The sequence below is a fragment of the Falco rusticolus genome, chromosome 6, assembly GCF_015220075.1.
Source record: "Falco rusticolus isolate bFalRus1 chromosome 6, bFalRus1.pri, whole genome shotgun sequence".
NCBI classification, from domain to species: Eukaryota; Metazoa; Chordata; class Aves; order Falconiformes; family Falconidae; genus Falco; species Falco rusticolus.
In genome coordinates, this window is record NC_051192.1 from 10,126,001 (window position 1) to 10,142,291 (window position 16,291).

The 16,291-nt window shown below is 35.5% G+C and overlaps 1 protein-coding gene across 7 annotated transcripts in view; it reads left to right on the forward strand.

The window, feature by feature from the left end:
• The window catches only part of SIPA1L2 (signal induced proliferation associated 1 like 2), a 152,088-nt gene that overhangs the window by 117,667 nt on the left and 18,130 nt on the right, over positions 1-16,291 (forward strand). For all 7 annotated transcript variants that reach the window (XM_037392334.1, XM_037392337.1, XM_037392342.1 and 4 more), the window contains 6 exons: positions 1,502-1,605; positions 2,011-2,114; positions 4,942-5,330; positions 8,982-9,206; positions 11,840-11,993; positions 14,868-15,087. In XM_037392334.1, coding sequence (XP_037248231.1) covers positions 1,502-1,605; positions 2,011-2,114; positions 4,942-5,330; positions 8,982-9,206; positions 11,840-11,993; positions 14,868-15,087 — 1,196 coding nt within the window. The remainder of the gene's footprint in view (positions 1-1,501; positions 1,606-2,010; positions 2,115-4,941; positions 5,331-8,981; positions 9,207-11,839; positions 11,994-14,867; positions 15,088-16,291) is intronic.

Sequence of the window (16,291 nt, forward strand, 5' to 3'; positions counted from 1 at the left end):
AATATCTTGGTATAGCTCCCGTGCATCTTCTTTCTAAAGCAAAATTTATATGGATGTTCTATATCTGTATTATTTGCAAATTCTGATAGTATATTTTAAGACGTATTGGTTTACGAATCTTTAATGTGTCATGTATGCCAACAGAATTTTAAAGCCATACTGCTTTAACTCTTTAGGACTAAGTTGTTATTTTACAATTCAGGTAAATAACAAACAGTTGTTAGGTTTGCTCTCCCTAGGCCAGAAATCAGCTAGTAACTCAGAACTGGGATAAAATATCTCCTCCTTTGGCTTCAGTGGAAGGGTATTTGATCAAACAATTATCTCTATGGTCTTCAAAGATTTTATTTCCTACTGTGCTTGTTCCAGTGGCATCCATTCCCTAGCATTTCTCCTCCAAAAGAGGTCTCTTCTCCCTGAAAGGCAGTTGCAGTATGTAGATGGTGCTTTTACACCCATGTTAATCCCTTGGTGCTGAAGTTTCAGAAGTTAGCTATCTGTGTATAGAAGACTACCCCAATATACTGTATGTGTTATAAGAACATTATGTGAGACATCTGTTCTAAATTACTTTAAATTTATCACTTTGTTGTATAAATATAGCTGCCGAAAACACTCCTGTTTTATAATGTTAGTTATGGCAGTATCTACATGGCGTAATACAAAAACATTCCAGACTTGACACGCGGCTTTCAGAAGCTACTTTTCAGAAAAAATGTGTACATTGAAAACATCAGCTTGACTCCATGTCTGTAAGCTTAATATTGCTTTGGCGTGATTGATTGTGGATAAGCTATCCCATACAGCATAAATATATATATGCGATGTCCTGGAGGCTCCTCAAGGAATTTCAGAATACTCAGTGAAATCTCTGGCAGCTAAATAGGTGCTAATAATTGAGATAAAACTATAATGATTTTTTTTAACAGTAAACACATGAAAATGCATCTTGGCTTGTGCATCACTTTTCTGGCACAGTTATTTCTAATAGCAACCTTGGGTTTAGTGTGTTGCTTTGTGAAATAATGTGACTTTTGCAACGTAATACAAAGCAATGGATCTGGTACTAGCTTACGTGTTCTGGGTGTGAAAACTGGCAACACTACAGAGTTTCTGTGGGGCTTAGTTCATAAAGCGGTTAAGCATACATTACCGTAGTTCTCCATTGCAAAAACCTCTGGATATATAGCCCAAATAATGCATTTCTTCTTAAAGTTTAATGTCTTGTTGGCCTTGTTCATGCTTAAGATATAACAGTGAGCTGTTGGAAAAATTGCATGTGAATATTTCCTTACAGTGTTTGGAAATGTTACTGTGTTAAATGTTACTACATGTTACTTGCTTGGGTGGTGTGTGTGTGTGTGTGATGATTGTTTAAAGAAAGCAGTTACAAAATACTTGCTTTGAAGAGTAAAAGGTGTTGTTGTTCATCATGTAACTAGTTTTCTAGGAAAATTAAAAAAAAAAACCAAACAGCTTAATTTTCTGCTTACATTAAAAGGTGCCAGTCCCCTTTGCTCCATGAACACCACCAAGGTTCAGGCTCACTGGAGTGTGAAGGAGGCAGAGAACGAGAGGAAGCTTTGGAAGGAAACAGACATTCTGGTAATAAAACCCACTGTATCTTAAAAATAAATGTTCTTTGCAATACAGTGCCTGAAGTGCAGCCACCTTCTGATGCAGAGGTTTGATACACAATGAGCATGTAATAGGACAGTGAAAGTGGGGACTGTTACAGTCTAACAGAATATCGTGGGATATTTAGGTAATACTTGGAACAAACTACTTCTGAACTTCAGAAAGCCTCATGAATGATGAAAAGCAGGTTGAACCTCATTTAATTAGCATTGAAAAACTAGATCTGAGGAAATTCTGCAAAGATATATGTTTCTGATCCCAAAGAGTGTACAGTCTTTGGAATCCTGATTACTAAGTCATGTGCCTTTTATCTTTGTATGATATACTCATCTTTTTAGCATTCTGAAATTAAACCATAATTATTTATGGCAGAAACCAAGTGGCACGCACCGTCGACCAAAGTTCTGAGCTCCTACAAAGACCGGGCTTTACAGAAAGAAGGCAGTGGCAAGGAGTCACCAAACAAACTTTCACATGTAAGTCTTTTACTTCAATGTCATTCAAAACTCTAAAAAAAAACCACCAAAAAAGCCCACACAAAAAAACCCGCAAAATACCTCAGCTGGACTCAAAAAATACACCTTAAAAATACGTTTTAATAATTCATGAAGACCACTGTGCCTTTTGGGAGGCAAAGAGCATATTCACCTAGATGTGGGGTGAATTGAATGTGCTTAATCTATGTTTATAAACTAAGAACTCCAAGAGGGCTTGGGTCTGTATTGAGGAGATAAAACTAGTACGGTCTACACTCAGCTATGTATTTACAACTTCATTTATACTGGCTTGCTTAATTTGAGAAGTATTTCATATTAATTAAAAAAAAAAAAAAGGAAATTATTGTCATGTTGTGTAAAATACCCATGTAGTTTAATTATCAATAAGCAGTATAAAAATGTAGTTTGTATGTTAGGCATGCCGAACAGATTTCTAGTCCATCTAGTTTAGTGGCTAGTCTTCAGTAATGGCAAAATCCTCAATGACTTAGTGATGGAATGTACACTGATGATATGCACAGTCTTTTTTCTATTTTTTTTTATGTTTGTTATGTGGAAAAAACTGCTATACGGAGCATGAACCTGTACACTATTTGTAGACTTACATTGTAAGAGTAGGAGGCCAGTTTCTCATCTTATGTACATTGATACCTTATGAGAATCTAGCTTGATACTTCTTGAAAAAAGTGCTGTCATAAACAGAATCATGCTGTAGAATTATGCACGTGAAAACAAAAATACTTCCTTTTACCTTAAGCCAAAGCTGACTGGAAGCTAGAATCAGTATATGCAGCAATCAGTATTAAACAGAGCACCGCTACCAAAGTTAAATGATTAGTTTGCTTAACTTGGATTAAAGTTTAATGCTAATGGCAACTCTCAGGCTTTTAGGGTGGTGGGGATCTGAACAGAAAATTTCATAATGGGCTTATGTTTGTGTTTGCCTCCATATGCATATGTGTAGTGCGGGTGCAAAAGAACTATATTGTACAAAGAACCAGCATTATTATAAATACAATACTAATAAAACTAGGCTATTTTGTTGTTAGATGGTGAAAAACAAAAAAAAAAAAAAAATAGGTCATCACCTTGTAAAGGACCTTGTAATGTTCTCTTTACATCCCCTTTTCGTTCAGCTCAATGAGTCTCTGCCAGCCAGTGAAATTCACACTGAGGGCTACAGCAAACATACAAGAACTCCGTAAAATATTTAACGATTAGGAAAAAAAGGTCTTTCTATCGGTTTTAACTTGGGGGATGAAGGGTGGGAGGAATTTCACTAGCTATTTTCAAATTCTCTTTGCTCTCCTGGAATAAATATATTCCTGCTGGCATGGACTCTGCGTGTGTGTGGAGTTTGAGTGTGTGTTGTGGGGGTATTTTTTTGTTTGTTTGTTCTTGGGGTTTATTTTAATATTGCTCTATGACACAGCCTTTAACAACATGTAACAATAAGGGCCATGCTGCGCTTTCATACAATGATTCCTCTTGGCACAAGGGAATGCATAAAATGATCCTAAGCTATGGCCATAGTGAACTTTGAGCAGGTCAAGATGTCTGTATCAACTGCTGGTGCCTAGATTCACTGCTGCTTGCAGGGTCAGGAAAGTGTCTAAGCATGTATGTTCAGCAAGGTACAGGAAACTTTTTGGAAGGTTCATACATACAATACGCCTTCTGAGGCGTGGAACTGAGCTGTTGAGCTCCCTTGTTTCTTTCCCATGTGGTTCCATTTTACATTTACAGTAACAAGTGACATACCTTTTCTCCAGACACCTTTCTCCAAATCCCTTTCCTTGGAAAATCTGCCCGTTGTATTTCTATCAATTGTTGCATTGTTTTTAAGGTAACAGATAGAATGAACGCAAATGTAGCCCCCTCCTTTTTTCCTAAAATAATTTTCTCAAATTTTGAGGTCTTTTAATTTTCATATGGAATAGAAGTATAATTTCTGGAAAGGCTGCCTTGTTTAACTGCTTTAATGTATGAGCAACAGCTATGTTTAATATACATCTGCTAGGAGAGGGATCTCGTAAAAAAGTTAGTCACCCTTCCACTTATATTCTACGCAATAGAAGTCCATCTGCCGTAATAGAAGTCCATCTGCCCTTATTCTGGCTACTCTGTCACACAGACAACTTAATCCAACTCTCTATAAAATCTCTTTTAAAAAACCAACACAACACCCCAACTTTATTGACATAAATGCCTGACATAATTATTCCACTTCAATAGCCATGCTTAGCTCAGGGCCCTGTGACTTAAGTTGCTTTCATCTGGTACACATACATCACAATTGGCTTCAATTTGACTAGCCACACATCCAATTGGATTTGATCCAATAAGCTGCATATTTCACCCACACTGAGAAAAAGCCAACGATAATTCAGCCTTTGGTGTTTTTCAGATTTGCAGTAGAACTTGTTTAAACAAATAATTACCGATGCTGCTAGCTTTAACAAATGCTTATTTTAACTGTTCAGAAATGCAATTTTATGGATGTTAAGCAGGTCTTATAATCAGAAAATTCAAGTGTGATCTTAAGATTTGCCATAGAAGATGGAACTAGAGCCTTTTTATTTGTGGTGACATCAACCTTTAATGTGCCTAGCCAGCTGTGCAATTCATTTCATAGAAACTGGTGGTATAATTAGCTCTTTTCATACTTTGCAGTTATATTATAGCATACTGTAAAAAATAACAAAATGGTCTTTGAATGGCACAAATTCAGTAATTTATATGAAAATAAATATTTTACTATTTAACTTGAGGGGGGTCTTTTTTTATTTGTTTTCTTGTTGTTAAGATTGGAGACAAAAGTTGTTCAAGCCACTCAAGCAGCAACACCCTATCCAGTAACACGTCCAGCAACAGTGATGAAAAACACTTTGGTTCTGGAGATCTGATGGATCCTGAGCTGCTTGGATTAACATATATAAAGGGAGCTTCTACTGACAGTGGAATTGATACAGCTCCCTGCATGCCTGCTCCTCTTCTGGCCCCTTTGCACCTTGCTGGCAACAGGTCTGGAGTACATTGTCGTACCGAGCAGTGGGCTGAGTCTTCTGAAACTCCTGGGCCAGATGATGATCCATCTAAAATCTATGCTGTTCATAGCTATGCCTCTGCTATTTCTACCAGTCATACAGCTGAAGGGAGTATGGGAGACCTAAGTGAAATCTCTTCTCATTCCAGGTATGTTTTTCTTACAGATTAGGGATTATGGAGTATAGATTAACATACAGATAACTTTTTCATTGTTGTTATTCTGTTTAGTTTTCTTTGAAAGTGCACTTAACTGATCTTGATATTTTTTTGTTGTTGTATTTAAACTGCTATATGAGCAATTTTCAAGCAGGTTTTGATGAGTCTGCATAAAAAAACATAGCTAGCCCTACTCCCAGATCTGATGGGGACTTTATATCTGACCTTGTGTACATTGCTTAGCTTTATAAAATTGGGAAAAATCCCTGAGTAAAAGGGAAGTTTGCACCTGGACGTGCATACTTTATTTAAAGTTCACATACTTTATTTATTTTTTTTTAAGTACAGTGTAACAAATTACCTGGAAGTTGATACTGAGGGAAATTAGAAAAATTGCAATGGGCAATATTTACATACAGTGGTGGAAAATTTTTACATATAGTGAAACTGCATTGAAAACATCCTGCCTAATTTACATTATCGCAATGTATGCTTTATGATTTTTTTTTTTGTTGAACTGAATTTCTGACTGATTTTCAGCTCTTTTTTTTGTTACCAGTGGAATGTGAGCATGGTACATCTGTTGTAAAGCAAACTTTGAAAGTTCACTTTTACAGCTGGTTGCCTTTATCTCCCAATTCCCATTTTATGGTGACTTTGAAGCTGAAGCTTTGGTCTATGTATTAAGGTTTTTACTCTGTAAAGAAGAAAACTGTTCTTTTTTTCCCTCTGATTTTCCTGTTTTCAATGTCAAACAGTACAGGAAAATAACCAAGTAGTATCTTGTATCCTCATTTCTTTATATGCTTGACATGAGTGCGTTAGTCTTGTATACTTACTCTGACTTCTAGATTACTTTTTTCACAAGTTATAGAAGATAATATAGACTACTGTATAGACTTGTGAAAATTAGGTAAATGCTGTCACATTAAGCTTTCACTACCCCATGATAATGCAGAAGCTCCAGATTTACTCTGCTTTGTGTGTGTTGGGATTTAATTTTATATATTGAGATTTCTAAAGCACTACAAATCAGCTCTGTGTTTCTAGAACTTCATTATAATGAGCTGAAATAGATTTCTAATGTCTAGAATGTGTATTCTCAGCACTTGTGTGACAGCTGCCATATTTAAATTGCCAGGCAGCCATTAAGTTATCTGCTGTTCACTTCTATGGAATAAAAATTTTATGGATTCGTTAATTTTATTTTTTTTAAAAAAAGGCATATAGATTTTAAATTACTCTACCTAGACATTTCCAAAATAGAAATTACTGTTGAGATGATGACTCACTTTAGGGTTGCCCAATTCCACTTTGGCAGTAGTAATATTTTCAAACAATCACCTTCTGATTTGTGTGCCAAATCCTTTTGCTATAGGAAAATGTCAGGCTTATGCGGTCCAACTGTTTTATTTAAACTTAGCTTGCATAGCCTTCAAATTACATTGGAGTGGTAAAAATTTTGCAGTTGGGCTTAATAGCTGACATCACCTGTACAGCACCCAGAGGCATACATCATTAAAAAGTATCTCATTTTGTAGCTGTGATGCTGCAACACTGACGTGTTCCAATAGAGTAGACATAAGAAAGTTGAGTTAACATATAAGTGTGCTGAATCTTATATATCTGCTGAATCCTCTATATCTTTTCCAACTGGTCAAGCACTGAGTTTGTATTTCTTCATAATCTGTAATAATGAAATTCTGTCACTGAGGCATTCATTCACAATTATTTTACAAATGTTAAAATGGTAACATTGTTATTCAGTGGCTGAACGGTGTGGAACTTAAGGAACAAGCATACAGACTCAGAGAATGCCATGATCTATGAATGCAATATTTCTTTATTAAAATTGTATGCTGTTTACTGAATAGCTGAAGTGCCATGCACAGGAAAGATGTTGGTTGGTTGAAAGATTCTGGCCTGATTCTCTAACATCATCAGATAAAGAACCTCCTGAATAAAATAGTACTATGGTGACCAAGTAAGATTTAAAGAATTAAACTGGATCTCAGACTACAAGACTGACTTAAGCTATGCACAGCATTGTGCCTCACATCTCTGTTATTAATGGTTTTATCTCTCCTATTTTATATTAATTATGTTCATGAATTATCAAATACCTTTATGTGACTGTAGCTGTAACAGCTTAGCCTCATTATGTTTACTTTTGCTTTGCTTCTTACATAGAACATCTTTTGGATCCTAAAAATCCTCTTGTTCTAACCATTGCATTGAATTCATCATCTAAACCCAGGCTTTTATAGGCATTTTTTTTCTTCACTTCAGAAATATTCCCATATTTAAAACCTACAGAATGAGGTTGGATGCTCAATTTTTCTTAATCTTAGTTACAAATAGAAGTCTAGAATCCTCTGGATAATGTCCCCGCTGTAAATCTGATGTTCGTTTCATCTTTAGATTTCAACTTTTCATAACTGAATTATTTTCTTCACCACATCTTTACATAATTTATTTGCATATTTGCAAGGATAGCAAGCAAAACAGCTTTAAACATCACCTGCGATATTTTCTTCCCCAAAAAACTTGTCATCTTGTTTCTGCTTTTTGGAGAGGAAGAGGGAGGAGAGTAGGGAAAATAAATTAGGTTGAAGATTAAATGCACGTACTACCTGTGATCAAAATTATTAAACCATTGCCTTGATTCAACTTTCTTCCACAGCAGGCATTTTAATTTGGTCTGTGTGATCTATGCAGGGGCATTGCTTGTATTTGACTCTCGTGAACAGCGAAGCAGCCATGTCTGTTACACTTTCAGCAATACCTTCTGGTCCTCTGTGAATTAATCCAATGTGCTTGGGATTAGATTAAAAAATAGCACTGTGTTTGGTATTTATAAACCGACAACGAAAGTTAGGAGCTGCAGCTTCAGCTTCCAGCCTCTGATTTTGGGCAAGGCACTTCATTTCTGAATGCTTTGCTTGCTTCACCTCCAAGATGAAAAGAAGAAATTTATTCCTCAAGGAAGTGTTTGCTTTAGTTCATTTTAAATCATTTTGAGAGTCTTCAGTAAAAGGTTTCATTAGTGCCTACCAGTGCTATTATTCATAATAAAAGAGGCTATTAAAATTATACAGAAAACTGGTTTTGTTGAACTGAAATTTACTTCATTTAATATTAAATTCTCAATGGTACTGAATGAAAGACACAGCTTAAACTGGCATGAACTGGCAAAATTAGCATGAAGTGGAAAAGCATATAAGTTTTATAATTAGAGAGATATTTCAGGTAATTCCCGATGTAGTTCTTGAAGTAAATGGAATTATGCCATTAATAATGTGTGTGTAAATATTTACTTAAAATTGCACACACAAATTCTGTATATATGTCTTGGACGTAGTCTTTTTTTCTAATTTTAATTCCTATCAGTTTGCATTAGCATTTCATCAATTTGAATTATATACATGTTTTAGAAATTCATCACAACTCTGTTCTTGAAGAGATTTGATTTATACACTGCTGCTATGTAGAAAATCACTGTACCAATATTGCCACCTTGATTTTAACCTTGAGAAAAACTTAACATTAAGAATGATAGCTGCATGCCAGGTGAAGGATTTCCGATTTGTTTGGTATAGCAGATTAAATTTTTGCTTCTGTGCGTTTTCTTTAATTTTTCAGTGGGTCACATCATTCAGGAAGCCCATCAACACATTGCTCTAAAAAGAGTGGCTCCCTAGATACCTCCAAAGTCTACATAGTGTCACAGAATAGTAGTCAACAGATTACTGGGTCAGTTTCAAAATCCTACCACAGACAAGGAGCAGTGAGTAAATACGTCATTGGATGGAAAAAATCAGAAGGAAGTCCTACACCTGAAGAATCTGAAGTTCCTGAGTGCCACGAGTAAGAGCTCTGTTTAACTTTGTTGGGGGAAGAAGGGTAATGAAAATAAATTCTAAAACAGAATAGAAAAATGAAAAAAATACATTCAGTGTCGCTTCTAAATGTAGCTTTATATATCAAAGGTACAAAAAAAAAAAAAGACAGTAACTGCACAGGATACTGTTTTCTTCTGTATTCTATCCAGCTGCATCTTTTTTTTACCATGTGTCAAATGAAACAAGCTGACAGAAATTTCTGGAAGTGTGTGTAGGCAAGAACATATGGCTATGTCAGACATTCCGAATTTCCACATTGAATCTTTAGGAATCAATTGGGAAGCCACAATTTTATTAATGTCTTAAAGACCTTTTCTACAAATCTTCAGGAACTTTATGTAGTTTAAAAGAGCTTACTTCCTGGTGGTTCGGTATTAAAACTTACTACCTTGTTGCCTGTTACATCGGCTAATATATTACAGGTGAGAGAGATGACCATAAATGTATCAGTCATCTATGGTAGATAATTTTTTTAAATTAGTGCCAGCTCAGGGTATTTTAGTGGTTCTTTGGTATGTTTTTCTGACTTTGTTTTTAATGAACAAGTACAAACTGGTAATTAGGACCCCACAAGAAAAAGATTAAGTGTGGATATATCTGACCCGCTCTTTGCGAGACTCTACAAAATGTGGAGGCTTCAATAAAATAAAATAAATTAAAAAACCAACATAAAACTGTATTTTTCTAGCAAATAACAGACAAAAATATTCAGAACAGTTCTAATGAACAACTATATGTACAGCTTAACACAGAACAGCTCATGAGAAATGTGTTCTTAGTTGGAAGAAAAAGGCTTGCACTCCAGGAAAAGATGCAGTATCTCAAATATAGAGATGATACTTTCCCACTGCTGCAGCAGTAATAGGCAATGTTTGAATCTGCTGTTTAAAACCAACCTTTAAATTCCTGTTATCTTCAAAATTGTCTTCTCAGATAATCTCGTTGCTTTCTTTTTGGTGCATAAGCCGTTCAGTTCTATCCGTCAATATATCATAGGCAGCCCTATATATCTTGATAAATTGACAAGATGACATGCAGTACTTGATTTTCAAGTGTTTAATATGGGATTACGCTGTGTTTAATGGGAACAGGTTATTTACAAAAAACATCTCATATTGGATCTATGTGCCTATTTATGGCAAGACTCATGCTTAAACTTACAAGCTAGTATATACATGCATGAAATCTGAGCCTGAAGTTAAACTTTTAAATTCCTAATTTTCAAAAGTAGATGATTTTATTACCTTCCTGTCCTGGTTATTTCTGTTTCTTTGTGTTACTGTACTGGTGATTTCATTTCCCTCCCTCGCCCACCTGCCCACCCTCCCCCAGTGTTTTACTTGCTTAAATTGTTCAGTTTTAATAGTATTTACACTTAAAAAGTGATAACTTCATTGATTCCCACAAGGTTTTGCATTTTGAGGTTGAACTGCTGAAACAATTTCTCTTTATTTTGAATAGATCCCTTAAAACAAAATTGCATAATGAATCATAGCATTTAGACTGAAACCACAGCAATTTTAGAAGAGTGTCTTCAAGAGCTAGTTCTATTTAAGAAATATTAATTGAATATGGCAGCACTTCATCTATCAGAAAATATTTTCAGATTTTCCCATGGCATACAGCATTGCTTCACCTCTTCCTTTCTAGGAAAGCTTTCTGTACATCACAGAGAGGAAATCTCTCTCTGAGGATAATTATGTTGAAATAAAATAACATCTCTAATTAGCAATGATGATGAAAAATCAGGTCAATTGCTGAATGTTGTGCCACTATAGGATATAATTCACTGAGAATTACACTTTACTGTAGCAAAGCTTGTTTCCTCTCTGCTGAAGACAGTCGCTGATTATGCTGCACTTGGCAATAAGTAATGGCTTCAAGCATATGTTCTGTGTGATTGGGAATCTCTCGTTCCTTCGACTACATTTCCAGAGTAAACCTGTTAAAATTCTTTCTCCTTTCTCACTGGAAGGAAGCTGAAAGATAATAATTCAGTTTGACAGTCCTTTGTTGGCTGTAAATACACTTTTATATGTTGATAATTAAGGAAGACAGCTGTTTTATTTATCTAAAGAGCTTTATGAAATTGCTGATAATAAAACACACTTGGCACATGGCACAATCGATTGCCAATACACTTCAAAGATTGCCATTGAGGACCGTAATAATTTTGCCGGATTGTGAAGCTGGATACAATATCACACTATAAAATACTGATTTTCTTATTTGCTAAGGAAGTAGAAGTTAAAATATTTTGTGATGAACTGTTGGAAACGTTGATATAAATACAGCTTTAACAATAGAGAAGTGTGGTGTGTAAAAAAGATAGGCAAGCTAGGAGAAACAACGGTTACACTTTTTAAATATTATGGTTTCAAATTCCTAAAATGGATTTTTCAGTGGTTTAAGAACTTCATTTTGGATCCACAAACAGTTTCATAAATACAAAGTGATTGAAAAAATGTTCTAAATAAGAGTGTGCTGTGTCAGGAGGTAATTCAAACAACTTTTACTTTGTGACAGAAGATAAATGCAGTCTTTCAAACCCAAGAGCGCTATTGCTTCTCTTGCTAAAAACACCAATTGTCTCAACAGAGTGTATGATGATATTGATGCTGTGTCTGCATCGAGTCCACTCCAAACTTCCGTGAGGAATGCCATTGTTGAAAGCCAACAAGTCTTGTCCAAAGAAGATTTTCTGAAGTTGATGCTGCCAGACAGCCTCTCTATGGAGGAGGGGAGAAGAAAGGTTAGCTACTTTCTTCAGCTCTGTGTATCTCAGACACAGTTACCTTAGAAATGAATTTCTGGTATTTGCAAAATTGCTAGAGAAGGCAGTATCGTTTTGTACGAGCTAAATATGTTCCATGGGGATGCTGTAAATACTGACCATAAGGCACAAAGTGTCATTTCCCACAATATGGAAATAATATCTAGTTTGGTGATTTTGTATGAAATACAGTGTTTGCTTAAGCATGTCTTTGCTTAGCTTGAGCAGAGGCAGATGCAGGTTGAGCGACTTAATCAAATTTGAAAAGTTAGAAGTAACATTTTCAAGGTTAGATGCCTAAATTTATACACCTCACATGATATTAGGGCATATGAATAAAATTAGCCTGCTTTCCCCTGCCCTGTAATACTCAGCACCAAAAATTCTGTTTGAAGTCTGAATCACAGTTTCATGTAGGTACCAGTGGCAACTGCTCAAAAGGCATAATTGTCAGTGCTAGCGGAGAGCATACATCTAATCTTTATAGTATGAAGACAATCAGTAAAATTTACAAAAGTAAAATCAGTAAAAGTTCACAAAACGTGGGTAGAGAGCTTAAAATTTACTACTCCCCAAAGTGTAAATGGTTCTGAATTCTGTGCTTAATGTGGCATAAAGCACAAAGCAATTAAATTACTCAAGATAATTGTTACACCTCAATATTAACTCAATGCTCTCTTAACCCACTGTGTTTATACAACGCGCTAAATAGCATAATCATCATGTCTGAACAAAAGTAACACATGGGAATCCTCAAAGTGGAGAGTTGAATTTAAAATTCAAATCATATATATTTTTTAATGTGCAGTATGCTAAGTATGCATTGTATGGGTTTGAATTTTCGTGAGTAATGTCCTAGAGGGTTTTATGATTTATGATTGATACAATAATTAGTTTTTAGTAATGATTTCAAGAGCTACCAATGTTTCTGGCTACCTATAATAAGAAACAAGGAGTGAGGAGGTGTGGCCGTCCTGAGATAAATTGCTGCTGTCCCCTTTTCCTCCAAAGACACCCAAAGGAAAACTAAGTGAGAGAGACCATGGTCCCTGACTCGCAGGGGATACCCAGCCGTAGGCCCTGGCAGTGTACAGTCTTTGATTGCACCTTCACAGAGGGAAGTGATCTTGGTATAGATGAGTCTGTGGCCTTTGGCCACAAAGCCAGAAAGGCATTTTCTCAATATGTAAGATTCTACAGAATCAAATCACATGTTTGGTTTGGTTTTACTTTGTTCGCAGATCAGGGACTAAATGAGCCCTCTAGGTAATGTTTATTTTTATCGCATCCTGAAAGGAAGCTCTGTAAAGCTCCAACAATTAACATTCAACATGTTTGGATAGCTAGTGAACAACCTTTATAGATAGAAGATGCAATATAAGGTTGAGGAAACTTGAGTAACAGTCAAGAGCTGCAGCAGGATACTTGCTGGGAATCTTGAGTGCAGGAGAGAGAATCAGAGACCCTTTGGTTCAGAGGGTGAAATCTTTTAACTCTTTGCCCAGTGTGGTCCCTAATTAGGCTCTGGGTCTTTTGATACTCTTTAGCCAAAGCTCATAGAAGGATACCATACATCTGTTCATTTAAGGATGCTGTGTATGTCCTCTATCCATTCATTTAGGGATGCTGCTTATGTCTATTGTTGTGATGAATTTACATTAAATATTAAATTTTAAATAAAATGTGTTAAAATAAAGTACTGGATGATATTTAGTCCCGTGGCCCATATCTGTCTCAGGCAAATCACTAGAACCGATGTAGTATTTTGATGCTTTCCTAGTTGAGAATCTAAATATCCCCCTCAATTTTCTCTGTGATGTAGTTAAGCATTTTAACAATTGAGCATGTTATAAATTGTCATCAAGACAGGTGCTTTCCTGAAATAGCACTATGAAATGTATTTAAGTATTTTGTAAAGACTGTCTTGTGGCATTGAGTGTTTCTTTGTATTCCTTTTAGACGTGTTCAACAGTGAGCAAGTTTTGTAAGAAATGTAGCCGTGAAGATATCTTTAATTCTATGCTGTATTCACTGTTTTCAAAAGCTACTGCTTTCCAGCATACATTCTGCGTAGGGAGTGTGTAACTCATAATTAATTACAAAGAAAACAGAACGGGACATGAAACAGCTGTATGCAGGACAAACCAGTTAAAATAACTAAGGCAATAACTGACCTTTGAAGAATAACTGGATTTGAAGTGCTGAAGAACGATTTATGAAGTGCAATGGCCCAGTTTTACAATGCAGTAACATCTTGTTTTACTGTAGATATATGGGTTGTGGTTTAAGTAACTTTTTGAAATGCATGAAGAGTTTTTGCTGGACTCTATTATCCTCTTTTCTAAGCCTCTTTTGTGATATCTGGAGAGATGCAGTGTCTCAAGTCACTTTTATCATCCAATGGATTATATGGCAGCATATATCAGTTCAGAATGTTTAACATTAAAGCATAGTCATTTCAAATTACAGTCAAACAGTTCTATACATAGTCTTGAATAAATGTTGCCAGAGTTGGTAACCTTGTATATGTTTCTGGAAAACATTGCTGTCATAAGCCTATGGAGATTTCATTTAGCATTACAGAATTAATAATAAAACTACACAATGTCTGATTAATTCATGGTGAAATGTTCCTAAATATCAGGAGGAAGTATGAAAATCTGATTCGGTAACTCTTTTGAGGCCCCAGTAGTTCTGATATGGTGGAACAAATCTCTGTTCTTCTGTATTAGCTGAAGAATTCCAGAGTGCCTCCCTAGAAAAAAACTCCCAAGAACTGATGATGGGATATGATCATGTGAATTATCTTAACCAGTAATATATGTTTGTATATCTTTGTATTTTGATGTTTAGTTTTCATTTTATGGAAACCTTTCTCCACGGAGGACACTTTATCGTACCTTATCTGATGAGAGTATATGTAGCAATCGAAGAGGATCTTCATACGCTAGCTCTCGGAGTTCAATGCTGGACCAGGCCTTGCCAAATGATATCTTGTTCAGTACTACTCCACCATATCACAGCACGTTGCCTCCCAGAATGAGCCTGACTCCTGGAATGGGAAATCTGAGAAGTAAGTGATTGTTGCTGTCATTGCTGAGTTTGGAATATTTGTAATAAACTCAAATAAATCACCAGACAGTAAGTTAGATTCCACTTTTAAGGTGAAATTATGAAATGTCAAATCAGTGTTCTAGTTATCCCAGTAAAAGAATATTTGGTCAGCAGTACGTGTGTATGCTTGCCTTATGATCAATTCAGATTTATCACGTTTGGAGACAGCATTCACTTCTGAAAAAATTTTCATGAGACCAGTGATAGGCAACAAACATTTGTCTGAAGATATTTCTTACCATTTTCTTTTCCTGTGGTGACCTAATTAAGCCAAGTTGGCCTGGTTTATTTTTAATATTTGTGTTTGTTTATTTATTATGTCCATTGAAATTACAGAAATATTCACAAATATATTCAAAAAAATAGCTAAACAGGACAGCTTCTATTTACATGATTCTTTTGGTAACATCTTAAAAGGAAATGTGCAGTAATTGTCGTCATCATCTCCAATTTCCAAACTGAATTTGCTGATACTTTTTTTTTAACATGTTAGTAAAACTTTTGCCAATAACACTTCATTTTTAATAACAGAAAAAGAGTAGTCTGGGTTGCTAAGTTAAAACTATTTTTGAAGGTGTCTTTATTTGTGAGGTCTTCATAAGCAAGATCGATATTATATGCTTATCTTGCAATAATTTTAATATGAAGTGATGAACTAAAAAGTTTGTAGTAGTTACTTTGAAAAAATGTAATTAATACTATGAAAATTACAAAAGGAAAAAAGAGGGAAATTGTGAAAAACACACTTATATACCGCAGCCCAAATCTACACAGCCAGATACATATATTTAGCCTATATATCCTTATTTATATACTTATAATGGTGAATTGGTTTTTTCAACAATGCTAAATTTCTTCACTTCTCAATTATTTTAGGCTGACCTACAGGGGATACCCAGTCTAGGGGGGGAAAAAGGCACTTTTAGTTAGCTGCTTTTAATATTGCATCACAGCTGACAACAATTTGGAAAAATAGTAGAGCACTTGTGGACTCTGAAGTCCATAGTTAAGAAGCTGTGGGTGGATTTCTGGAAAGCGTTAAGGACTTTTGTAGTCACATGTCCAGAGAGAATGCAGATAGATGGCTTAAAATAAATGGTAATAAAAAGGGCTCTGTCACTCATCGTATCCTTCAGGAACTAGCAGTCACTTGCTAAGTTTTG